The sequence below is a fragment of the Coturnix japonica genome, chromosome 1 (genome assembly GCF_054131305.1).
Source record: "Coturnix japonica strain WE chromosome 1, WE-NBRP24, whole genome shotgun sequence".
NCBI classification, from domain to species: Eukaryota; Metazoa; Chordata; class Aves; order Galliformes; family Phasianidae; genus Coturnix; species Coturnix japonica.
Window position 1 is genome coordinate 124656397 of NC_140663.1, and position 27983 is coordinate 124684379.

Consider the following 27983-nt stretch of genomic DNA (forward strand, 5'->3'; position numbering starts at 1 on the left):
AAAGCGTGCCTCTGGATTGTGTTAATGGCCTCCTGCTGCTTCAGTTTGCCGTGTAGGGAAGGGCTGGAGCTGTGGGAGAAGGGATGGACAAGTTGTTACCTTTAATGGCTTTCTTTATCTATCACAAGGACTGAAAGCATTAATTTGAAAACTGGAAGCTGATGGTCTTGTTTGGTCCCATGCGTTCAGGACCTGGAGTAAAAGATTTAAAGATTATTTAACCACTGGATGAAATGGTGAATGAGCAACGTTGTCAAAGTGCATGCAGCACATCTGGCTGCCTTCTCTTTAAGCCATCTGAGTTTCTGATGAAAACATCATAGAGTAATCCTCTACCACAACAAAGAACTGGGATATGGGTATGCACTCATATAGGAAAGACTTCATTTGATTTTGTGACTGTGTAAATCCTCACTTCCTTTGTCCAGACACTGGGAATCAACACCAACCATCCATATATTTGATATATTGGTTGATATATTTGAAATATTTGATTATTGAAATGAATGTTTAGTTTCTTGGGAAAACAACTGGAGTGAATGGAGACTTCGACATCTAGGACCTTACCAGAGCTGTGGTTCAGCTGACCCAGAGGCCGTTTTCTCTTGGCTTGATTCCTCACCCTTAGCACTGCATCTGGGGGAGCTCTGCTCCTCAGCAGGGCAGCACAGCTGCACAGTTCTCATCAGCCATTTCAGAGGGTTTCCTAAAACACATTTGTTCTATATCTTAATTATTACTTTAAAAAGACTTTTTAAACCGAGTAGTAACCTGGATGTTTCTATTACCTTTTTCCATTTATTTTTCTTAAAAAAAGAATAAAAAATTTTGCAAAACAAGGGAAAAGCATTACTCAGCTGGTATAAACTATTTTGGCACTTGTGCCATTTGGCACTTGATGCAGTTATTATTTATCTGTATTGCCACGGTGCCTGGGAGCCCCGACAGAGACCAGAAACACACAATAAAGAACAGTGTTTCTGTCTTGCAGGTGAGTAACAGATTTGAAGCTAATAATAAATCTTTATATTTGTTTGACAGATCCTTTAGTACCTTTCCGACCATGTTAAATATTAGAATATAGATGAGTTACAGTAAGGATATGTTGAGTTTAATATTCTATAAGATATTAAATCTGAACAATTGCTGGAATATCTGCTACTCATACACCAAATACAACAAGCAGAGGCCTTTTAGAAGTTAAAAACAAGAACTAGATCCTTCTACTCTATCAAACATACAGTGGATAAGTACTTTTATGTCTTTTCTTTAGACTCAGCAATCTCAAACAATGCACAGTTTCAAATTGCCACCTCCCCTTTGTCTGAGGCATGAGTGCATTCTCTGACACCTATCCTGGTGACAGCCTCAACTCTACGTGCTTCTAGGGTTTTTTGGTTTTCTCTCCAACTAGCTGCTTATTTTCTTGATTCTTGTAGGAAAGTAGAAACAAGCAGCACAAAACCCACAGATATTTAAGAGCACTACCCCTCTTCCAATGTATATGAAAGTAATCAAAGGCTCCTAGTGGTTGCGTGATACACAACATCTATGTAGCTAACTCTCAGCTCACTCCTACAAGTCTTTCAGCATTCTGCTGAGCCCAGGGCCCAAAAACCTTACTAAACTCCTCTATATCAAATTAATTAGGAAATTTGTTTTAGAGGTATGTTCCCAGTTTTACCTTCATGTTAGCATTTCCAAACTTTCCCCGGAACCAGCTCTAGTGTTTTAAAGCGAGTGCCATGAGAGAGGAGAGCAATAGTGCTGAGCAAGAACAGGAGCAGCACAAGATGGCTATCTGCCAGGTTCTGCCTCGTCATCCTGAAATCAGTTCTGCGGGAGCTGTGAGTCACTTCCATGGATATAAAAGTAGAAAGTTTATACAAACCCAAGGAGAACTGTGGAGTTTTATTGCCAAAATTCCCTGCTGGCTGCTAGCTCTGGAGTTGCTTGCCTGGTTCTCCATCTCACCCCTGGATTTTCTCAGTCCTCAATTACTCAGTAATTTTCTGCCTTATCTCTAGAGCCATGTTCGTTTTGTCACTCAGGAGCTGCAAGCAAAACAAGCACAGTGACCTCAGGAGGAGAAAAGGAAGGGTGGGTGGATCAGTTCTTGCCTGTGCCAAGTTCATACCTGCACAGCGTCTGACCTGCCAAATGGAGCCAGGGTGTCTCCCTCTGGGGGCCTAGCCAGTCCACACAGCCCCCAGGGAGAGGCTGTTATCTCTGAGATGGGGTTAGGGGAGAGGCTGGCAGCAGCAGAATAGTCTTCAAGCAGAAGAAAAAATGAGATGGGAGATTGTCCTGTCTCTTGGATTAATGGTCTTCACAGGCAAACGTTATGTCAAATCCAGGCAGGAATGCCACGTCATATTCAAGACAGAAGAACAGAGAGATAGAAGGGAAAGTAAGAGATGATTAATATGAAATGGTTGTCTCTGGTCCTTGTGTAAGAAAGAGTCAAGAGGGGAAGGGCTACATGGTGATGAGTCAGACATCAGTGTGATCAAACACTCATCATCATCAACAAACCCCATATCTCTTACCTGGTTAGACAACGGTAGAGCAGAAGACCTATATACCCCTGAACTCAGTTCTGATCTTCCAGGATAAACTCAATCAGTGCAGAAGGAAGAAGATCCCAGCCTCTTTGACTTCAGAAAAATAGAGGCTTTGGCACTTAGTCATATAGCATTTTTGATAGACATTAGGAACAAATACATGAAAGGTTGCATGGAATATACAAGTTAGGGTATGAATTTGATCATTGTTCAGACCTTTGCTGTGCCATGGAAGTGAATGAGGGAACTGTTCTTGGGTTTTTCTCTTTAAATATTAATATTGGAGGACACAGATTATTTTCTTCAGCTGAAGAAGTGATTTAAATTAATATACTGAAAAAAAAAATCCTATTTAATGATGGCTTTACTGAACGGATGAGTTGTATGTTTTGTTTTCTGCTTTTATTGGATTTTCTTTCTGGTTACAAAGCATGGTAACTAAGCTGCTTTACTTCGTACATTTCTACTAATTCATCTTTTCCTCCTGCTTGCTTCTTCCATAAAGTCGTAATCCAATACCTGCACAGCAATCGTCTGCACCGTCTCAGCTAATTACACCACAGTGCTCTGAGACATTAGATGAGGATTAAATGACATGGTGACAGCTTTCTGCTTTGATATTTTTGTTGACTGCTTTTAAATCTTTACCAGTAAATTAGAGAGAATGCACAAAAAGGCCAACACACAGTCCAGAAGGAAAGTGATCAGTGTTCTGTGCATTCACTGTTTTTGAATGGTCCATAGGACTGATTTTTAGTCTGAAATTTCCCTTAAGAAATGGCAGTTGGCTGCATATAAGCTAAATGGAGGCCACAAAGATTTGTGCTGTACCATGGCTGTTCATTAGTCCTTGTGAAATAAAATGAGTTTGCTCCACCCACCGTGTTATTTCTTACTGCAGGTTATCTGCCTGGGAAAGGTATCGAGGGAACAAGGCTTCTGCACTACAAACATAATCTGTCGAAACCATAAACTATAGCAGATTTGGAAAATAGAGTCGTGAAACGGTTCATAATCATGGCCTGTCCACGTATGCTGTTATTTAGAAAACAATTTCCTTTTTCATGTGGAGGAAACTATAATGACATATGACCAAAAGTCCAATCATTTCAGCTACCTGTCTTCCAAAGTGGCTGAAAAGATATATGTTGCCATAAGAACAGGTATGCATCCCCCAGCCTCCAAAAACCACTATCATGTTGATCTAAAGAAAGAAAAGTGTGGTATGCCTGAGTAAGAAATTCAGGAATATTATAAAAGGTCACAGTTAGCTAGGTTTGGATGTGCTATGCAGTATGAGCAGCAGAAAGAATGGCAAATGGGAAGGAAATAGCATTTTGATCTACATCCCTATACTTCTGGTTGCACGTATGAAGAAGACAAAAAAAAATTAAAATAATAAGGGATATGGTTGGAGGAAGCCCACTTGGGATTAGGTATCTATAGGATCTCCATAGGCACATCTCCCCTACAGCCCTCTGTCCTATAACTCACTTCAACAATCAGAAGGTCATGCCTAAGCGCCTGTTGAATGCTGCACACTGAGCATCTCTGCCTGCAGAGAGGGTAGTTTCAAGCCAGCAAGTATATTTCCAGGAAAAACATCTTTATTAACGTATCCACCATCCTTTGGCCTTTTTTCTGAAGCTTACTGCTGAGTTTTTCAAGAGCTGTAAACATCCAGATGTCTCCCATCTCAACTGAGAGAGCTTTCTGAAGAGCTTTCCTAGCTCTCACTTTTGCGGTTCATAGCTGTGACATGAAACATCTTTCATGATGGAAAAGAAAGTCCCTTCATGTGACCAGCAGGCCAGCACTCTGTAGATCATTAGGCAGCCCAGCATAGGAGCATTGTTTTGAGGAACAGAGTGAAAAGTGCAGTAATGGACACTTCTGATCTGGCATATCCTAAATACTGAATACTTGGATAATTTATGCCTATATTTATGCATACATTCCTTGGTGAGAGAACAAAACAAGATCTGATAATGTTTCTCTTAAGCAAGTCTCAACAAAATCATAGCTCTTACTTGACAAGTAATGAGGCTGCTGTTTTTTGTTCTTCTTTTTTGAAGGCTTCATGTGAATTTTTGTAGTCTTGGGTTGTTGCCCTGGGGAATGGAATATAATTTTAATGACTGAATGTACTGTCTTTATTTTGACTTCGAGAGGGGCTGGGTCTTACAAACAAAGAAGCTTCCATGTGAGCAGCCCAGACAAGGGTAGCCCTTTTCATCCAAGCAAGTTGTGCAGTAGGGAGGAGATCTATGAAACAACAATTAAAAACCCTGGTGATGACTGCAAGCTGCACATTCTTATTGTGCTGATGGTTTGTGTGTTCCTTTATTCTTTTCACAGAGGGCTTTCTCAGACAGCACAGAAACCCTGGCCTGTAGCAGAAAAGTCATACAAGTGAAGATGAGAAAGCCCCTGGAGAGCTTCAGTGTAGGTGAGCCATGAGAGCAACCCATACAGAAGAGCAAATGGTAACAGGACACTCAGGCCACCACATGTGAATTCCCCCACTGAAGGAGGGTGACAAAGACAGAGAGCTCTGTACATGTTGTAGTCACTTTGTGGGAAAGTTTCCCAGCTTTCCTCCCCCAGCCTCATACCAAGACCAGAAGACTCAGGACCCCAGTAGACCAAGCATCTCCAGCAATCTTATGGCTGCAGATACTTCTAGGACTGATGGCTGATATGAACTAATATTTTGGGGATTAAAAAACCCCTCTGGTATAAAAGGAAATATTTCTATATTAACTTTGGTCAAGGCTAACAAACTTCAAGTTAATAATCCCTGTTTTCTGCTTCACAGAATCACAGAATCACAGAATCACAGAATCACAGAATCACAGAATGACCCGGGTTGGAAGGGACCTCAAGGATCATGTAGTTCCAACCCCCCTGCCTGGCAGGGCCACCAAACATACACATTTACTAGATCAGGTTGCCCAGGGCCCCGTCCAACCTGGTCTTGAACACCTCCAAGGACGGGGCATCCACAACCTCCCTGGGCAGCCTGTTCCAGGGCCTAACCACTCTCCTAGTGAAGAACTTCCCCCTAACATCCAACCTAAATCTTCCCTCCTTGAACTTGGATCCATTTCCCCTAGTCCTGCTATTGTCAGCCCTTTTGAAGAGTTTACTCCCCTCCTGGGTGTAGGTTCCCTTCAGGTATTGAAAGGCTGCAATGAGTTCACCCTGCAGCCTTCTCCAGGCTGAACAAGCCCAACTCCCTCAGCTTGTCCTCATAGGGGAGGTGCTCCAGCCCCATGATCATCTTTGTGGCCCTCCTCTGGACCCTTTCCAAAATCTCCATATCTTTCTTGTACTGAGGGCTCCACACCAGACTTCAGTACTGGTACAATTAGAGAATCTCACGGTGCAAAAGCTACCAGAGATAAGGAAACCTTGTCTTTTCTATTTTGTCTATTATACTTTTTTTATCTTGCCAATATCTCTTTGAAAGCTATGAAAACATTTGTAGCTGCCCGAGGACTCTGTGGGAAAACAGCTACTTTTTAGCAGTGTTATCTTCTCTGTCTGTTCCTATGACTTCTGTGTACTGCTGTTGTGACAGCAGATCAGTTACAGCTATTCTAGTTCCAAGTGAATTTGGATTAATGGGTCATTTTAAGGCCTTCTCTGAATCAACTGCATGCTCTACATAAGTTATATGTGAGTCAAGGTATTTTATTTTCTAAAGAGGCAAAGCAAATGTTTTCTAGACCAATATATTGCTATATATTTTACCCTACTTGTTCTTTTTCCAGTGGAAAGTGGAGAAGAATGTAGTGCAGGATACCCTGCAAACTTTCTCTGTTTAGCTGTGTGATGTTGATATTTTATTTCAGTTATTTACAGTGTTTAAACTTGGAGCTCAGTGAGGTAAATTGGGAAGCTGGAATTCACAAACATCACTGCAAATCCCATCAACAGTTAAAGACAACAGGTCTGAAACGCTCCTCAGTGTGTATGAAGCTGACTGTGCAAACACTAAACAATCACTTTGGGTAAAAAGACATTTGCAACTTAAAGATAAAGATACTTACAGAAATTATTTCATTTGAGCAAATTCACCTTTATCAGAAGGGTCCTACTGAGTCTCTTGAAACTTCATATCTGACAAATGAGAGGGAAAACCAGCTAAGAGCAGCCCAAACCAACCACGTTCTCTTGATCAAGTACAAGAGCTGAGTTCTGACAACAGGAGGGGCTGTTATGAGGCAACTGATGAGAAGCAGGAGCATGTTTGGCTTATAGCAGCACTAAAGTAAACAGGTAAGAGCACTGGGCTGGATGGAGATGTGTGTCTGTTCTGCACTGCAGAGTGCGATCCGAGATATCTAAACAAATTTCCAGCACATGCTCTTACAGCCACCCCCCTCTCCCACACCTGGGTCTAATTCAGGCATATGAGCAAACTTTCTGCAGCCACTGTGACACAGCCACCAGCGGGAAGAAATCCAGCCAACTATTTAAATGAACTACTGGCCCCAGGGACTCAGCACTAGGCACTACAGTGACATATAATGAACTTCACTATGTGGCTGTGACCCACATTGCCTTGGTAGGAGCATGACCTTTGTTCCAACCTGATGTGTTGAGGCAACTTCTTGATGATAACGCACATCTCATCTGCTCCACAACAAAGGCCATAATCTACCCAGGGAAAAAAAAAAAAAAAAGAAGTACAGGTTCTCCATCCTGAAGGATTTGCCCTTACTCAGAGACAGATAATGATGGCAAGTACAGCATTTTCCTTTGTTACTTGTTCCAGCAAGTAAGTCTTGCAGCTGAAAATATCTGTCACTGATCTGAAGATCTGAATTCACTTGGATTTAACATTCAGCCTGTTCTTTTGAAGAATTAGCAGATTCTTCTTGTCTTGGAGAACAAGGCAGTTTTTCCAGCCTTCCGTTCATCTTGGTGGCTCTTTGCTGTGAGCTCTGTACCCTTTCAAGTCCCTGTGAAAATCAGGACACCAAAATTACTTGCTGGTATCTATGTTGACAACGGAGCTAAATTTAATTCTCTGCTCCTCTGATTATATACCCAGGATCTAGGCTGCTGGCACTGCCCCAGGTAACTGCTGCTCCTTGTCTGGTGTCACCTCTCAAGCTGCCATAAGGGAGGTGTTGTTCTTGAAGATGCTGTTGCCCAACCCATGATGATGGTCTGGATTTTGTCTTGTTGTGGTTCTTTGATGTGTAACCCCATTTGGCCATGGCATCACACCACATTTTGTCTGTAACCCTGCACCTGTTGGAGGGCACACCCAGAACTGCTCATGCATGCCCCAGTCTGGAGATAAGGGTTGAAGCCCAGATGGGAGTCGTTCTGCATCACTGTCCCTTCCTCATTATTGTGCTTCTCTTCATCATTCATCCATGTTGCTAGAAATGTTATATGCTTCTCAACTGAGAAAGTTCAACTCTAATATAAATCCCTGCAGAACAATACTAGAAATGACCCCTTGACAAATAATTTAATAGTTTAAGGCATTTAGTGTGTTGTATTGGTAGCACTAGCCCATGTGTCACACAGAGCTCCTTTAAGGAGAATCCAAGCATATTTCTTCTTCTGTCAAGCTTCTTTATCATGCAAACTGGTAATCTTGTCAAGAAAGGAAATCAGACTTCTTTTTTACAAACAGATTGATTTTCCATAAAGCTCTGTGGATCAGCATTAATTAAACTCTCTGACTCTGCTTCTTCTTCCATTTTCAAGGCCTTTTGTTATTTTCTATTTGCTAATGTGTAATGTCAGGCTCAATAGCTGAAGTTAGGCTGCTGCTGACACAGAACCAGCATGTTTCCCACGCTTCTGGGATCTGCATGGTGCTCTGAGATGTCTACAAAATTACTGTCAGAAAAGGTCGTTTTTCTTTTTTGCTAACACTAATAAGAATTCTCACTCATCTTGATTAGTTTGCCATCTCCCTCTAGCAATTGGATGGTATCACAGTATTTTGCTCCTGGTAGATGGAAAACAGGCTGTCCTGCTTCTCAGCAGAGCCAGCCAGCACAGCACCCAACAGTGCACAAAAGCAATTGCTGAGGAAAGCTGATAAGCTGGTAAGCACAGGTGAACAGCCCCAAGTGCTCTGCCAACAGCCAGCCACGATACTCATATTTTCTCTCGTTTTGCTACACAGTATATGTTCTAATTTGTATTACTTGCTTTTACATTCCCTACATTCACTATTATATACACGTCCATAGGTGTATGCAATCTCACAAGCTTCCACTATTGTTATTAAAATGTTAAAAAATTACATACACATTATTCAAAACTCTCTTGATTGCAGGAGTGGCACCTTATAGCCCTGGCTAAGAAAACTTTTGGATATTTCACTTCAGTGCCTGTTGATGCATATTCCTTATCTAATGGAATGAAAACCCCATTGAAGCTCTACTGATTAGCTGTCTTCCATTGCTGGCTTGCTCAGGGAACACATTTACACAAACTCCTTTTTTCCTCCCCATTGAATAGTTGTGAGCCCATAGAGTGATTTTTCAGCAGCTTTTCACATATATACTTACCAATATTAGAATATGTATAAATATGAAATAATTACAAGATAGATGAATTAATGCCCTGACTATGCAGAAGGATCTGTAAGATATCTAGCAGATAACAAGAATACTGTTTACTTTAGCGCACTGCCATAATTTAATTAATTTCATCAATTAGTATGTACTTATGGGCCAAACAAGCATACTGTAGAGAGCAAAGGAGAGTGACTTTAGATGGTTTTGCCAATTGGAGAGTGCACTGTATGAGACCATGTGTCATTCATTTAATTTAACGTATGATTAATAACTCCTTAACATGATTAGCACTTCTCTAATTGTGATTGACAGGAGAAGTAGCTCATCAGTCTTTCCACATATGCAGCTTCATTGACTGTTTAAATGGAAAAGCAAACACGTTTGGCAATCAGCAGTCCAGCATTTTGGAAAGTTCCAGAGGCTCTTCCAGCAATATCCCAGTCAATCTCTAATTACGTCTGACATGAGTGGTTTTACCCATATCCCTGTGTTGTTTTTTTAAAGCTGGCATTTGGATCTCGTGTTGAGATGGTCTCCAACAGGTGGCCTTTCCCTGGACAGCTACCAAGTGACACTGGTGACAGCAAAAGTCTGCTTCTGCAGATGAAATATATGAGATGTGACAGAATCAAAAGGCAACATATAGTGCAAGGGAAATGTATCCAGATAAGCTGTGGTCGGTTCTCTTTTTGTTCCAGTTTTCTTATTCTTTTTAAAGATGAACTTATCTGACCTCTGCTCTTCTCTTGAAAAGCCCAGATTTACCCACTCACTGACTTCAGATTTAGTCCAAGGGCATTCAGGAGGCAAACACTGTGTTAATTCTTTCCACTAGAAGATTCTATGTGCTGCAATAAAAGTGTTTGCTATAGAATGCATTCTCTCTTTTAAAAAATAAGCTCTTGCTCTTCAAAATTTACTTCTTCTTATAGGCTTTCTTTGTACCACATGGTGAAGCCAATGTAGCTTTGTGGCTTAGCCCTTGTGTAGGGCCTTTTGTTTAAGGTGACTTTATAGGAGAAGAAGTAGGCTTCTTTCTTTCTGCTGGGTTGCATACAGCCTCAGGGGTATCTCAGAAACTGGCCTGACACCCCAGGCAGTGAGGGAACTGCAGAGTGCTCAGCCCATCTCTGGGCTGGGGCTATTTACTCCCTGTCAGAAGGTTTCACTCAGCCAAGTGGTCGTAAACTCGTCCCTTTGGTCTGAGCACCTAAAGTTGTACTGGGGGAAGGGGGAGGTTGTAGGTGGTGGCTGGCATGGAAAACCCAAGTGCAAACCCTGCCTATTTTTCTTAAAGTTTGTAAATCCAGGGGTTAGGCGAGATAACCATTGTGATAATAACATAAAGAAGCATTTAATATTGAGTGCTTATACTCTAAGGGCACTGCTTTAGCAGAATGAAAGGCCTTTAGACCACCCCTCAATGGCAGTGTCTATTGAGACCAAACCCCATCTTTACTGCAGCGCTTTCTCTGCAGTACTCGGCTCCAGATGAGGGTGAATGTGAAGTTACAGGTGAATGGGAACTACTAAGTATGAAAGGAGAAGCAGATCTGCCCTCTTGTGTGCAAGGCATCTACTGCATCTTTTTCTGAAATGAATCTGAATTTACTCTATGTAGCAATAAAAGAGGAAGACATATCAGTGTTATAACATTAACATGAAATGAAAAACAAGAAAAGAAGGAGTGAAGGCTGTCATCCAAGATTTAAAGGGGATTTCTTCTGATGAACTAGTTGGTAAGTCTGAAGGCAGTAGACTAATGAGAGTAGCATGGACAGGAGAAGCTGTTCTGAATATCAAGGCCATCAAACTTCAGGATAAGAAAGTATAAGTAGTACAGAAACCTCTACATAAATCTAAGTGCCAGGGAAACTCAACCAGCTGCAAAAATATTTCCCATTAAAAGTGAGCCTTTTTCTTTTCTTTTCTTTTCTTTTCTTTTCTTTTCTTTTCTTTTCTTTTCTTTTCTTTTCTTTTCTTTTCTTTTCTTTTCTTTTCTTTTCTTTTCTTTTCTTTTCTTTTCTTTTCTTTTCTTTTCTTTTCTTTTCTTTTCTTTTCTTTTCTTTTCTTTTCTTTTCTTTTCTTTTCTTTTCTTTTCTTCTCTTCTCTTCTCTTCTCTTCTCTTCTCTTCTCTTCTCTTCTCTTCTCTTCTCTTCTCTTTTCTTTTCTTTTCTTTTCTTTTCTTTTCTTTTCTTTTCTTTTCTTTTCTTTTCTTTTCTTTTCTTTTCTTTTCTTTTCTTTTCTTTTCTTTTCTTTTCTTTTCTTTTCTTTTCTTTTCTTTTCTTTTCTTTTCTTTTCTTTTCTTTTCTTTATGGATGAACATAATAGCTTGAGCACTTTCATTGCACTCATCACAGCAGTAAAGGATTGAGAGAAGTTTTGGGCTGAGGTAAGCATATATTGCTAGCCTCAATTAAAGCTGAAAGGGACACAGGGCAGCTGACTTCACAGGGCTGGTAAGATCAGGCTGAGCTTTCATGTCCTCCACTCTTTCTGTTTCCTTCTGAAAAATCATGGCCCGCTCCCTTAGTCCCATACCTCCTCAAATGCCATACAGTAGAGAAAAATGAAATGATAAGCCTGGAAAGCTTGTCAGCAATATTAAAAGACAACACTCTTGGCAAAGAAATGATAGTGCAGCATGGAGTGTTTTCAGGGCACGGCTTGGTCTTGCTCCACTCTAGTACTGGCAGGTCGAGCGGTTGGTGGCCTTACAACTCACTGCTTGCATTCTGCAGCACTAAAGAAGAATCATAGAGTAGATCACAGACTTACAGCCCAGTAGAGCAATTTGGTGTGAAAACTGCACACACTTTTAGAACATGGGCCGCAGAAAAATGTTTATTTGCAATTTGTCTCTAGTGCTCCATCAGTACAGTACGTCTGATGGCATCCCTTGTTCTCTTCTTAACAATGAGAAAACAATTATAGTTTTGGCCTATAGATAAAGCAAGATGCAACAAAATGAGTAAACTCTGCACCATATAGGAATTTCATCATACGTAGGAGTGATACATGCAGGTTAGTACACGTTCTCACACTCTCATTTCAACAGAGTCCATGTAAGTATCCCAGTGAATAAAGCAATAAAGCAATGTGTGAACTGGACTACTTTACTCTGCAGCAAAATTGCACCAGCAAAAAATGTGACTCCACAGACCACAGGTACATGCAGTATCATTCCATTATAAGAAACCCTGGCCACCTTCCCAAGGCCAAACATGAATACAAAAATGAATCAAGTAAACTTTCTGCCAGTAAGAGAAAAATTACTATTCTGGTTCCTTCTTTGTTAATGGCCAACTGACCCATGTTAAATTGATTATTGCAGACTTGGGGGACTGTGTCTTTTTATGCTTGTTTGTGTTACTGAATGGTGTAATTAGCCTCTGTCTGACTTCTGAGGTTGCACTTTGAAACAGAAATGATCTTGAAGCTCTGTCTCACCTGTGCTGAATGGCCAGAGTAGGGGCAGTTTTACAGGCTGCAAAGGGACATGTCTGGGAACACTGTGAGAAGGACAGATCAGACGTTCCCAGTTAACCAGTTATAATTAAAACAAATAACTAAATAATTGACTCACAAATGCCCTTTACAAAAGCTATTTAAACATTTGGTTATCTGATACATTTATATATACATACATATGCAGATGTATCTTAGAATGGGAATTTCAGAGGAGAAACACATCAGCCAGACTGGATGGAAGGAGTGAACTTGTTTGTAACACATTGCAACCACTGTGACTCTTATTGTTTGGTTCAGGAGGGAGTCCCTGTCCAGCAGACAGCATTGCTTGCCTTTAGTCTATTTTACTCTGTTTCACATTTTGGATGTTAATTCTCCCAGCCCTGTCCTAAGCCACCTCCTAGGCTCTCGCCTGAGATGTCTAATGAACTCCTGTGGCCCTTGCCCTGATGACTGGGCTAACAGTTAAACCGAGTGTCTTCCATCCTCCTCCTATTTCTTTCATTCCTGAAGGGCTGAAACTCATGCACAGGCTAAGAAAAGCACTCACTTTTCCCCTTCTAGTTGTTTCTCAGGGCACTTTGAAATGGCAGGCACAGGATGTATATAAAGTTGCTGCAAGTAGGGGTCTAACTTGAATCCTGGATAACAGAAAGCCTTCTAGTCCTTCCTCAGCAACTCCATAGCCCCAGGGATTATGGAGGAGTCAAGATATCCTCAGGAGACCTTTGTGCCATCACAGCGCTGATGCTGCTGCTTGCTATTGCTGCAGAGATATCTGGCTCCCTTACCATAATTACATTGCGGATGCTTTTAGTGTAACTTTGAACTTGTGTATTTAAAAAACGAGAGGAATTTGCAATAGAGTCAGCACATGGCAATATCAGAATGACTAATAGCCAGCAGAGGTTAATGTCCCTTAGCTTCCTCACAGGCCATCAACCCCTAGAGCTGATAATTAATTGCCTGAAATAGCCTATGCCATTGTCATTACTGCTTAATTATTCAGATGAAATGAGTAATATCAATGCTAGGACTTCAGTCTTCATAAATGGAGAATTCTGTCTCTTTTTTTTCCCCCCCACATTCTATATATTATTTTTGTCACCACTTTAATAGATGCTGCTTCATGCCTTTTGAGCTTTCATAAAGGTAAAGACAATTCTTATGTATGGGATAGCATATAGAACAGACAAATAACCAGCTTACGTTCAGTTATTGTTGCATGACTGAACGAATTAACCACAGAAATCAGTCATGGCAGGAAAAAAATGAATGAAAATGAACTTATAAGAAGAGCTACATCTAAGCCACCGAGCAGATGCAGAGTATGGCATAGCTCTGCTTTCCAGACCCCAGCCATGGGGTGCTCTGACAGGCACCTGAAGCCAGTCCAAGTAAGACAGCTCACAGTCAGGGGTGCAGGGAGGTTTGGATCCAAGGTTTTGATATACTGCCTTAAAGATCACTTCTCATCAGCTGATTTTCATATCCCAGTGCATGCTCAGATTCCTGAAGCTTATTCTGATCATGTGTAGGTGTTGAAGTTGTCCATTATAAAGTATTTTGCTTACATTCATTCAATAACAAACACAGATGATAGTTCTTTATGCCTCTCATCCGACAGCTCTTCTGCCAAATGCAGATTGGCAGACCAAGATCTTGGCTTAGGAAATCTTTCTGTCTGATTAAATTTATGGTCACTGTCTCTTCAGCTGCTTCTTTTATGAACAGTGTTTTGAGTATGTGTCTCTGTTCCTGTTTATGTATCTATGTAAAGGCACAGAAGCCATGAGTTAATGTGTGATATGTCATAGAGCCTGTTGTCAAAGGATGCTTCTTTTTGTCTTTTGGGGAAATAAGTCTCATGTGCATGAGAGCACCTTAGTCGGTCGAAGAGGAAGCTGCCATGCATGTGGTGTTCTGTAGGATTTCATGTTAGCACAGGTTTGCTTCTAAGTATAGCACTTCTTTCAGACTCCTCCTTGAGAGCAGCCCTGTGGAGAGGGACCTGAGAGTCCTGGTGGATGAGAAGCTGGATATGAGCTGGCAGTGTGTGCTTGCAGTTCAGAAAGCCAACTGTGCATTGGGCTGCATCAAAAAAGGGGTGGCCAGTAGGGAGAGGGAGGTGATTGTCCCACTCTACTTGGCACTTGTGAGACCCCATCTGCAGTACTGAGTCCAGGCCCGGGGCCCCCAATACAGGAACGATGTGGAGCTCTTGGAGCAGGTCCAGAGGAGGGCCACCAAGATGAGCAGAGGGCTGGAGCACCTCTCCTGTGAGGAAAGGTTGAGGGAACTGGACTTGTTTATCTTAGAGAAGAGAAGGCTCTGGGGAGACCTCATTGCGGTCTTCCAGTTCTTGAAGGGAGCGTTTAAATAGGAGGGGGTGGACAGTGATAGGACAAGGAGGAATGGTTTTAAACTGAGACATGGGAGGTTTAGGTTAGAGATGAGGAGAAAATTTTTCACACAGAGGGTGGTGACGCAATTAAACAGGTTGCCCAAGGAGGCTGAGGATGCCCCATCCCTGGAGGCATTCAAGGCCAGGCTGGATGTGGCTCTGGGCAGCCTGGTCTGGTGGCTGGTGGCCCTGCATATGGTGGGGGGGTTGGAACCAGATGATCGTTGTGGTCCTTTTCAACCCAGGCCATTCTATGATTCTATGATTCCTCTGGACACTGGTATGTGAGTGTCTACGTTTTGATGTACAACAAAATACTGTGTGAGTCTGTCAAGAAAAGGAAAATAAATCCTGAGAAATGGCTGCAATATAGTCATGGTTGCACTGGTAAGATAAACAGCAGCAGGCCATGGGCTTGAGCACTGTTCTTCCAGTTACCCATGCAACTTATCAGTAGCATTTTCCATAAAGATGTTTGGCCAAGTCAGACCCCTATACAGTGTCTGGACACAGTTCAGAGGTTGGAATGTGCAGGGACAATCCCAGCGGAAATGTGGACTTGGCTAAACAGGGGATTTTTGAGAAGGCGAAGGAGAGGTCGTGGTTTTCAGCTGCTTGGATATGAACATTTCTACTTTGCTTCCAAGCTGGAACCAGCCTCTTCTCCATTTTGTGTTGAGCACAGACATAGCATTGAGAATCCTTGCCCTAGTTTCTCACACAATAACTTCTGCGCTATCACCAAGTAAGACCAAATCTTGACACTCTTGTTTGTTGGGTTTTGGGGTTTTTTTGCTCCGTTATTATTTTCATTTTAAGCCCTCTTCAGTGACAGGGTCCCTGGTTCAAAGAGTTCACTGAAAGAATGAAGAAGCAATACAGAAACTAGGAAAAAATGGGTGAATTGAGAGGAAGGAGAATACCCCACAGCCCTGTGATTGCATTCTCTTGACAGCTCTCCTGCATTCTTCTGTACACCTGCACATCATGGACATCTTTAAGATCTGGTGTATTATTGCTGCCATATTACTGCAATAGCTGTCAGGCCCATGACAGGTGTGAGCTTCAGAGGGGAGAGGATAAACTTTTTCATGCATGGTGAGCTACAAAATGGATGGCAGAAGACAGAGAGTGAGAAACAGAATTAAAAGATGCTGGTGGCTTTATTTGGATAAAGTGCTGGAAAGGGGAGACCGGAAAGGTATTTTCAGGAGCAGGGCTGCACAAGGTCTTGATAGAGAAATGGAGATGTTTGATTTTTAAGCTGTGTGCTGGAGGGAATACAGGGTGGAAGCAAGAGGAGGCAGACATGTGGTGTATTCAGTCTAATGGAATCTATTCCTTCCCCAGAGCAGGGTCAGCAACTGAGAAATTATTTTGATCCAAATGTGCACGTTCCTTTCTTTCTATCAAATATGCTGCTGAGAAATCCCACTGTCTATGGGATTATTAAGATTTCCTTCTTGCAGCTTCATTTATATTTGCCATAAGTCTCTGTCCTTGTTGCACAGTTCATGCAACTAATCTTGGTGCTGCCCCAAAGAGAGCCAAAATCATGAACTGAGAGGTGAGATGGTGGTGCCACAGCTTGTATCCTATTGTAAATTGGACACAATATGTAAATAGGATCCTTTCTGACCAGCCAAAAGGCTACATATACCATCATCCAGCATGTCACTTCACAGGATGGGACATGTCGGGCAGGCACATGTCATACATGTTCTGATGGGTCCTGATCGGCAGCATGCTGCCCTACCACAGCCCAGCATCCCAGTTGTCTCCATGCCCTGGGACCTCTCATGTCAGATTTCTTTCCTAATCACGTGCTGTCCCTTGCATCAAGCAGAAAGAAAGTTGACAGCACAGAGGAAACAGGAAAACTTTCAGGCTTCTACTTTCTCCACTGAATTAATCATCTCTGACAGTTTTGTGGCTTCCTATGACCCTTAAGTTTTACTGTCTGCTAACACATCAGGCACAGATTTCCCTCTTTCTTTCCCCTACAGCAAAAATTACAATGATCTTTCTCAAAGCTGACAGGGACAGGGCTTATTTCCAGTAAAAGGGCATCATACTTAGCTACACAGGGTAAGTGAGGTTAGAGAAATAGGTACATGGGAATAATGACAGCACCGAGGGCAGCAGACTTTCAATTCACTTATACAGATGAATGTAACAAGTTCAGACACACACATTTATTTTTTTTTTCATTGCTCAAAAGGAAAAAAAAAAAAAAATAATTCACTACTTGCTCTGTTTTCTCTCTGTGAGCACTCCTCTATTCTTCTTAACCTCTGTGCTGCAATGTGGCTAGGCTGTGTACATGCAGATATGCTCCCAGCCCTGGGGAAGATCCGAGATAAGCGGAGAAGTGACATACAAATGGCAAGGAGGAGAGAGCGATCTAATCGACTGGCTGCGAGCTTGGTACAGTGAGATGGGAAAAGCACACAGAGCAAAGGAAAGCAGGTTTCCACCGGGAGACACATACTGCTCTCCCCCTCCTTCTGTTTGTCCTTGGCTTCTCACTCCCTTCTCTAAGCCTCCTCTGTGCTTCCCAGGCTGAGATGGCACTCAGGGATTGCTAACACAGGGCCTGTGCAGGTTTGGGTTGGTTTGCCTGCTTTCTTGTTCAGTTTGCTGCCTGTCTCTGTCTCTCTTTGTGGCCCCAAGGTCAGCACACAATTTCTCCTTGCCGAAATTGGTTCCTCTCCTGTTTTGCTGTCTGGTGAATACCTGACACCTGATGATGGTCTTTGGATTTTGACTTTCCTGTATATCTTCCATACTGCACACAAAGATGAAGAAAAACTGGCACTCCTCCCCCCCCTCCAAACCCTCCATCTCTCCTTTTCTCACCTTTAAAGCTCTTGCCAGGTGCCAAATCTGAACACAGTAATACCAAAGCATTTACTGCACTCCCACCTCACTGTGTTGCCCATCTGCAGGTGGGGTGAGAGAAGGCAGAGCTGGAAGTAGCTGCTCACACTAAAACACTTTGATTTCGTATTCCAGATTCCAACCAGACCTCTGTTTTTCAAACTCCTTTTTTTAAAAAAAGGAATGAAGTTGAAGAAAGCTGAGTGTCTTTGTTTCAGGACAAGGTAAGTTTTTTACACCATAAAGTGTGAACTCTTTTCATGGCCCTCCTATTTGCCTTGAAAATAGTTTGGAGGGGCTGAAACAGCTTCAGGGCTTCTTGTCTTCTTCCACTATTCCTGGTTAGCTAGAAATGAGGCCAAATCTGCCTGATGACACTATGCAGTCACAGCAGCAATGTGGCTTTGGAAGTATGAGCCAGTGGAAAGCCAGGCACTTGGCTGAGCATACCCACTTCTCTGAGCCCTATCTCTGTATCCACTTCTCACTGCCAGACCCGAGGAGAGCTGTCAGGCTGCAGCTCCCCACTTCACAGCTCTCTGAGGCAGGGGCTGGGACAAGGCATTGAGCTGCACACTCATCCCTGGCTCCCAACCAGACCACTGTGCATGGTTGGGTGAGTCTTCAGACCCTCCAGCACCTCAGGCTTAAAACAGCTCAGGACTTCTCTGCAGCCTGCTATAAATTCTTTTGTCTGTATTCATCCTCCTTAACTTTGTGTATGAAACTGAAGTGGCTGATAAATGGCTCATTCCTCTCAGCATCTCCATTTGTGGTCACTGGAAGTCCATACCACTTGCTGTAAAGGGCCACTGGGGCACATATGGTACAAAAAGCAATATACATATATATTTTTATACAGACATAATAATGACTTCAGATTTGGACTGCCTTCAAGCAGATGTGAGAAATACGGTGGTGGCTTCATATCCATCTGTGGGAAGTACCATTTATCCACAATGAAGCTCTTCCCAACCACAATTTAATTGCAATGAACTGCATATTCTCTGAGTTCTCAGAGAAGAGAATGGATCTGTTTGTGGCTGTGCAGTGATGCTTCTTGAGACCACATTTCACTAAAAGCTTTGTTTACCTTCTCAGGGCATGAGTAATAAAGATTTGTAAAGCAGCTTGTGAAGAGGCTGCTTCTAAACCATCCATCCTCATTAATTTAAACCCAGAAAGCTTGAAAAGGCCACCTTCACTGACCCAGCTCAAAAACCCAGAAATTTAAGCCAAGGAAAGATCCTGTGGAGGTCGATAGGCTTCAGTCTGAGGCTGCTAAAAACAGGCTGAGGTGCTTTGGCAGGATGAAGCCCTGCTGCCAGGCCCAACCAGGTGACCCAATTTCTTTGCAGGCCTCTGTAGGGGAAATGTACGCTCTTGCAACTCGTCCCCTCCCTTCCATTACATTAATTCCAGGGCTCCCACATCAGACATCATAGAGAAAGGATGTTGTTGCACTGATGAAAGCTTGGGAAGCCAAACCTCAGAGCCTGGGCAGGAGCATGGCAGCAGCCATGGCTGATACTAGGCAGTGAAACTCCTTGATTGCTGCTTTTCCCAGACAGCTGACTGAAGACAGGAGTAGATTGCAAGAAATATTTTCCTATACCCAGCTCTGGCTTTGTTATGCAAATGTGTGCACAATACCTGGTTTCCATTCTCCACAACTTCCTCCTCTGTAATGCGCAGTTAATATTTATACATACTTAATGATTGCAGATTTTGTGTGTACACACTTCTCCGTGGTTCTGCAGATTAGTTAACCTAAGGATGGCCGGATTCTGCCTTGCCTACAGATGGGCATGGCCACAAATAGTATCACAGCTTACCTGGCGCAAAGGGCGTGGGCAATGGAAATTAAACTGCATTTTATGAACAAAGCTTTCAGTGCCAAAGAAGTGTATAATCACAGAATCACAGAATTGTAGGGGTTGGAAATGACCTCTAGAGATCATCTAGTCCAATCCCTGCCAAAGCAGGCTCCCTACACCACATCACACAGGTAGGCATCCAGGCGGGTCTTGAATATCTCCAGAGAAGGAGACTCCACCACCTCCCTGGGCAGCCTGTTCCAGTGCTCCGTCACCCTCACTGTAAAGAAGTTCTTGTGCACATTCGTGCGGAACTTCCTATGCTGTACTTTCATCCCATTACCCCTAGTCCTGTCCCCACACACTACTGAAAAGAGACCAGCCTCACCACTATGGCTCCCACACCTCAGGTATTTATAAACCTGGATCAAGTCCCCTCTCAGCCTTCTTTTCTCAAGGCTAAACAGACCCAGTTCGCTTAGTCTCTCCTCATAGGGGAGATGCTCCAGGCCCTTCACCATCTTAGTGGCCCTCCGCTGGACTCTTTCCAAGAGATCCCTGTCTTTTTTGTACTGGATAATCATGAGTATATTAATTCAGAGCAAGAGATTTGATAAAACAAAACACGGTAACATATAAAATGGGTGCATTCACAGCAGTGAGCACCCCAGAAGGGGATAAGCACAGCCATCCGTGTCCCTGATGTGTGCCTGACCATCACACTGTTTGCATGACTGTGTTCATTCAGTGAATGGAATATCATGTAAGGATGCACTTAGGGCAAATTCAATGCTGGGTAAAAATCCACCGGCAGCTAAGATACCGTCTGATTCTTAACGGGAAATAATCAGTTCTTTGTAAGAAATAGGAAATGCCTACTTTTGCATGATCCTTCTTTCCGGCAGGGCCCTGCAGAGCCCCCTTTGACCACCAGAGGTCAGAAGCAAAACATCGCATCCCCACCACTGAACCCTCATTTCCTCTATCGCTGTCCTGGAGAGGGAGAAGCAAAGGAATCAGCAGAAATGCCGCTTCATTCACAGAGAGGAGGATGGAGACAGTAACACGAAGGACCGCAGGCGATGGAGGCGGAAGGTGGCAAGGTTAGCGATGCGGCCAGCAGCCTGTGGGCATGGGAACTGGGAGGCGTGAGGGAAGATGGTGCCCTTCATACTCCACTGAATATAACATGGGTTTGTTGACATTTGCTGCCCTTTTGTATTTGCTTATTCATGAATGCTAATATAGGAAACTTTCTGTGTTTTTCAGGAACGCAGACAGAACCTAAAAGCCTCATCTAAACCTGTGTGGATATTCAAAAAAAAAAAAAAAAAAAAGGCATTTGCAACTTTCCTGCAATAGTGCTTTTATTCTTTGCAAACACATTTCTGGAACACTAAAAAAGCATCTGAGCATAATAAGCAACCAACAGAGCGAATTTTCCCAGCCGTAAAGCCTGGATCAGCTCACGGGTGAGAAATAAGACCATGTGATCTCACTGACCAGCCGTAAGGCAGGAAAATTGGAAAGGCTGCAGAAAGCTCAGGGTGGAAATCGGCTCAGATATATCCATACTGTAAATCTTTAAACAGTTGTTTAAGCCATGAGCTGTAAACTCTGCACAGACCATTTGTAAAAGGAAATGTGCTTTCCCAGACAAATTACTCATGGCATAACTTGACCTTTTCTCTTTACCTGTTGGAGAACAGTTGTGGGTTCAAAGAAAGGACGGGGCATGGCAAAACAAAACGATCATTTCTTTTATAATTCAGAAAGCATCAAACCAAGCAACTGTGCTGCAGAGAAAGCACCCTGGCTCTGCTGCAAAGCACTGACGTGTTCTGGCTGGAGCTCTGTGCACTGTCACTTACTGGTGGCCAGGATTAGTCATCTCCTGTGAGGAACACACGAGAAATGGTGTTAGACAAAAAAAGAATGACACTAATGAGCCAGAATGTCCCAATTCCCTCTGCAGTTTTACAGCTCTATAACACACATGCTTTCACTATGAGTATAGAGGAGTAATTATATTCATATTTTGCAGAAACAGTTGCTCAAAGAAAGTTCCATAGTCTGTTTTTACTAAGGCATAAGGCTCTTGAATAAAATTAGGTTTATTTCTCAAAATTGGTAAAACACGTTTCTGAGCAATGACTAAAAGTGTGCTTCATCTTGCAGTGAGCTATTACATACCACTCTGAAAGAGAAGTTTATTACTGAGATCCTGACAGCTCATTAACTACCTTACTGTGCTATAATAAAACTCCCATCACTCTATCTTCACAGCATAAGAAAAGATAAAATGAGCAGACTGTTTACATATTGCATTTGATCAACAAGTACAGAAACACAGGCCCCCAAGGCTCAGTTCGCTGCTGCAGGGGGGTTGAGATGGGACCTGGGAAATGAATTCCTTCTGCAGAAGAAGGTTGTCCCACCAGGGCTCCTCCCCATCTGCCTTTCTGAGGCTCAGATGCTAGGGATAGCTTCAGAGCTTCACCTGTCATTATTCCTATTATCTGACCTTAGTGGGAGGTGTAAAACAAAATCAGGCTTGATCCTTATAGCGCTCAGCTGCCTCCATCAAGGTCTACTCAACCACCACATCAGTTAGGATTTCTTCCTGCCTCCCCATGTCAGGGGCTGATGGGGTAAGCAGTGATTTCTGAGACAGCCAGATATTTTTGTTGTTTCTAGCAGTTCTCCAGAGGAGCTAGAAAAGACCTTCAAGATCATCAAGTCCAACCACCAACCTGACCTACTGAGTCTCAGACAGCTTCCACCTTTCCCCATTTGCTGATCTTGATCCTAAAAATCTCAGGTAAAAGAGACTTGGAATTTTCTAAGATTTAAATGCATCTCCACTGATGCAAATCAGACCATTTATTTTGCATCCTCTCATAGCAGACAGAGAGGGGTTTGATCTCTCTCATTTCTGTGATAACCCTCAATGAACTGGTGACTGGTTTCTGTCCTTTCCTAACCCCTACCCTCCAGTCTTTCCCAGAGTAAGTACAGCAAAATCCTAGAATTTAAGCACAAGTAACATTCTGTAATTCTCCTATCATACTTCATTTTTCCCTCAGTTCTCTTTGCAGCTTGTCATATCTGTCTCTAAAGTGTGGCTATCAGCCCTGGGTAGAGTAACACTCTAGCAGAGACCTTATCATTATGGATCAGAGCATGTTAAATACTCCTGATGCCTTGCACATGACATCCCTGCCAGAAAATCCAAGAATGGGAGTTTCCTTTTCTGCAGCACCATCACACACACATTTTTTCATTTGTGAATCACAGTAATTGCCAAATTCTTTTCCACTTTACTGGTGATTTGCTGTTAGTTCTTTATTGTGTATTTCTGTATTTAAACCTTATGACTAAAGAAAGCATTTTGCGTTTCTCCCTACAGACCCTGAGTCACTTCTCCAGCCTGTCAAGATCATTTTAAATGCTATCCCTGTCCTTTGAAATACTTGCATCCTTTTCCAGCTTGCTGTCATCTATGAATATCAGAACAATATTTTTCATTCTAACTTGTAAATTGCCTAACATGACTAAATCTAAGACAAATCTACACCAAGCATTATTAGAAACAGAACCCAGATTGACAAAAAAAAAGCACCCAATTCTGCAAATGTTTTCCCTTCAGTGTATGCGTCCACTTATAAGCTAGGTGTCTGAGACACTGTCACAATAGGTAGAGGCAGGAGAGCTATGTTGCTCATCTGCAAGTAACTACGCAGTGATCAGGTGTATTTATCTCCAGGCTCCCTTGGTTGCATGGACTAATGGCTCTGCTCAGCTGTCCTGAGGTAGGCACACAGCAGTGCCCTCAGGGAAGCCTTACAGGGCAGGCAGGTCTGACACAGGAGGTCCACTCCACTTTGAAGTTGTTGCTGGAGGTCAGCCAGGAGGCATTACAGGTGGTATTAGCACCTTTATGTGGACAGAATCATTAAGCCCTGGATCTCACTACAAAGGAAACTGAGAGAGCTAGGTTATGTGTGGACACCTACATGGTAAACAAGAAAAATATCTCCGTACCAATCACAAATCTGAAGCTGAATATTGTCATTCCTATCTTCATTTTTGTTTGGGGGAATGCCACATAGAACAGAGTGCAAAGCCATATGAAAGTCAAAGGAAACCAAGTTTGTTGTTCTCCCTGGGGCCAATTATTTGGTCAAAGACTGAAATTGGACTGGTTTGATCTGATTCTTTTTGATAATCCCACCATCTCTGGTTTTCTGTCTTTATACTATCCTTTAGGTTCTCCTGTGGTCTTTTATTAATAATTCACTTCAAGCCGCAAATTTACATTCCCCGAGCTCTGGTTTTCAGGACTCTTCCATACCTTTAAAAAGAGGTGCCGTACTTGCTATTCTGCAGTTCTCTGAGATGTCCTGTAAGTTCTTGAAGGTGATTGTTGGAGAATCAGAAATGGCTTCATTTAGCCTCCAAGTTTTTCCAGTTTGTGTTTGCCTGAGTGCCACCAAACTGAGTAGCTCTTTTTACCTACATGTTATTTAGCTTCTCCTTTTGCAAGTTCATTCTGCTTTTATTTTCTATTACTGAAATTCACTGTGGTAAGTATCAAGTCCCAGATATTCTTTTCCTGTGATGGCTGAGACTGATGAATACTTTGACTATTGTTGTCCTTCTCCCTTATAAGCTGTTGAACCTGTGCTCTCTTTTCTCCTTGTTTTCTTGTATTCCTCCCCACTTCTTACTGTTTGTAACATGTTTTACATCTTGGTCATTCTGAATTTAATATTACGCACTATGGATGTGATGACTAGTGGAGAAAGATTGTTGTTCTTTCCTGAGGAGCAGGTGCTGGAGTCAGTTACTATCAATATTATCTGACAACAGTATGAAAACCAATGATGTGGGTTTTTATCTTTAGTGTTATATTACTGCTTGATTACTTCAGCAATATACATGAAATGGTGTATGAATGTTCTCTCTGCAAGATGTGCTGAAGAAGTCTTTACATGGCAATGGACTATATGAAGCAAAATTGAAGGATACGGGCAATACCCCTGATGTAATCATCTTTAGTCTTGCATCTTTGCTTCCAGCATCTGCTTTCAGGTCGTTGAGATCATTTTGTCTTCACATTTTCCTTTATACTCATCTCAAATAGCAATCCAGACACTATTAAGATAGCTATTAAACAAGGTCACGTTGGGAAAAAAAAGAAAAAGATTATTAATTAATTTATTTTATTCTGGTTAACTCCAAATATTTATTCAAATTATAGAATTTCTGAGAGTGCCCAGCACTAAAGGACAGATGTATTTGCAAAGGGCAAGTAGCCCGTCATTCGGCACGGTTGTGATTAAAGCTCAAAATTTTCTTGGATGCAATCTTTTGAACTCCAAATCATGGCTCACATGATAGATTGATGCAGAAAATGTTTACACTTCATTATGTTGAAAGATGATGGATAAGTTTGCAACTGCATTTGATCAGTGAAGTGTAGGAACAGGTCAGATGAAGTAGCAGAGAGAGCAGCTGGAGGAATGAGGACTGAAAGTTAATTGTGGCCAAGATTAATTTCCTTTCTTTGGCTGTGTGGGAGAAGGGTTTGAAATTGTTTGGAAGGTGTTTTTAATTTCAGAAGACAGTAATGGTACTTAGCACTGCACATGACATTGGGCACATAATTTTAATCTATAGATTGCAATGCATTTTCCAAACACTGTTGTTAATCTTCTTGCTAAGCTTCAGAGCGGGAGGCCTCTAGTAATTTAGTGAGCTGTTGCTTTGCCCCTACTTTTCCCACCAGTCCACAACAAAGAATCAAAGAATCATAGAATCATAGAATCATAGAATCATAGAATCATAGAATCATAGAATCATAGAATCATAGAATCATAGAATCATAGAATCATAGAATCATAGAATCATAGAATCATAATCATAGAATCATAGAATGGCCTGTATCGAAAAGGACCATAATGATCATCTAGTTTCAGCCCCTGTGCCATGTGCAGGGTTGCCAACCACTAGAATCACTAAGGTTGGGAAAGACCTCTCAGATCATCCAGTCCAACCAGCAGCCCACCCCCACCATGCCCATTGACCATGTCCCTCAGTGCTCAAGGTGTGAGCAGTTCCAATTCAGAGCCCTACTGGCTTCACTCAGCACTTCTTTGGAGCTCAGACTCAGAAAGCCCCCTCCCCTCTTCCTGTCATTGGAGAAAACTGAAAATGGGTTCTGTTCTCCCTGGGGAATTATTTTGCAGTCCAAGAGACCAGACAGCACCATAGCCTCTCTTGGATAAGCATTAGTTACTTGGCAATTTGCTTAGCCTGTAGGACTCTGAACATGTAGTCTCCTTGCAAACTGTTCAAATATTAGAGAAGTCTGTCCACAACCAGATGGAGTCACATTGGAGTATCTCTCACCACTTCTTGGCACTGTATCAGAATGAGTACCCTGGTATGTAACTTCTCTCCCATCATGGTTTTCATGGTGAGGAAGCCTGGGTGAGCAGGCCTGATGGCACCTTCCACCCACATCCCCAGCCTGGTGAGCGATGACCTTGGAGCATGCACTAACACCTGCCATGCAATTCCTTTGTGCATCTGCTGTGTGCAGAACAAACAGGCATTTGCACATGAATACAATGGGGAAAAAAAGAATAAAATCATTTCCTATCAGGTACATGCAAAGTGGAAAATATCTCTGCTTTTTGGCTCAGTAATGTATTGCTTTCTTATTGCTCTTAGGCATTACAAAATTCCATCATAAGAGATTTTCATGGTCTGTTCCATAAGAGCACATAAAGCATCTGGTCAACTGGAGTGTAGTATCAACTCTGTATCCTCTGTATCCCTTAGAAACCACAGGTTAATTTCTCACCCACTGAAAGCAAAGGCAAAATTCCTGTAGACTTCAATGAAGCCAACACTTTCTACTTGTGCCTTTGTCATCATTAAGCAGAAGCCATTTGGCTTTAGACACTGAGTGTCTCATCATTCTGAACAAGCTGCCAAAAGACAGGAAAAAAAAGACAAAGAAAGAACCCTTTATTCAATCACTTTCATTTGTTAGGAAATCTTGAGTTGTACACAAACCTTTCAGTTTTCTCAATATGCATTCTGTCAGTTCTGTCAGTTTGTCTCCTCTGAGAGAGCCCAATTATGCATGTGCTGCAGCCACATTTTCATACAGTCATTCCACAAAGTAACCAATTTCACATTGTGGTTGCAGCATATCAAAAATGCCATTTGCAGTATTTACAACTATTGAGTATTAAGAGGGGCATTCACCGAGTGGATGAGCATCCTTACAACTAGCATTTGTCATTTTGGGGTACTTCTGTGGAGAAGGGATTTTGTATAGGGATGGGTAGCTGCATGCTGATGTTAAGTAGGATGATGACTTCTCTTGAGAAACACAGTCAGATGTAGTCCTGATTAAATAGCGCATCTCTCAGCATCCAGTAATGGCGTAAAAGTTTCAAATAATATTTGTCACATCAAACTGACTGGAGCCAGCATGGAGCACAGATCCTGCTCATGCTACACGGGCAAAATAGCAAGAAAGTACACAGGAATTTTGGCTGCACTGTGCCTCCTTCCATCACATGGCTTTGAAATCTGAAAACTTAAGGCTTGACAGCAATCATTTTTACTCATACTCTGAATGGAAAAATAAACACACATGTAAATGATGATATGGCAGTGTTCAAGAGGTGCCTGGATAGGGAGCTAGAAGATATGGTTTAGGGGTTTTCTGTAGGTGTGATAAAGGGAGGACAGTTGGACTAGATGATCTTATAGGTCCTTTCCAACCTTGATTTTATGATTCTATGATGATATCTCATATTATTCTGACGTTTCTGTACATTCAGAGTTCTGAGCATTTAAATAAAAAAGTGCAGAAAATATTCAGAGCGTTACTGCACCTAAGAAGCCCAAATATTGAAAGATTGCTGAAATAAGGTATTGCTATTTTAATAAAACCCTGTAAGAAGACTCGCTACTTCTTCTATAATTCTTTTCACTCAGTGATATCAGCATGCCTTACAAAGAAAAGCAGTATTAGTACTGCTATGATAATTACCATTATCGTTAGCCAACAAGAAACATGTGTGTCTGCACCGTGAAGATGAACCCAATCAATGAATGTGTACAGAGCAGAAATACCTATAAATATTCATCTGAGATATTATTTTGGTAATACATCACATATCAACAGAATTGAAGTGATTTTTAGAAGGGGTGAGGGGAAATTATTTTCTTCCAGTTTAATCGCTCAATACAGATGACTGGTGAT

At 42.1% G+C, this 27983-nt stretch overlaps 1 protein-coding gene across 3 annotated transcripts in view; it reads left to right on the forward strand.

Moving 5' to 3' along the window:
* LOC107306581 (uncharacterized) overlaps positions 1–27983 on the forward strand; it is a 122940-nt gene that overhangs the window by 53487 nt on the left and 41470 nt on the right. Inside the window, exons 1-5 of one of the 3 annotated variants that reach the window (XR_014947844.1) lie at positions 4923–5013; positions 18012–18100; positions 20599–20796; positions 20963–21165; positions 22391–22514. Coding sequence is in view for 1 of the 3 variants with exons in the window: in XM_085551924.1 (XP_085408050.1) it covers positions 4923–5013; positions 20599–20796; positions 20963–20994 (321 nt within the window). In the remaining 2 variants the exon portion in view is untranslated. Of the gene's footprint in view, positions 1–4922; positions 5014–18011; positions 18101–20598; positions 20797–20962; positions 21166–22390; positions 22515–27983 lie in introns of those variants that run through there. The other 2 variants (XR_014947843.1, XM_085551924.1) reach the window with 2 other exon arrangements.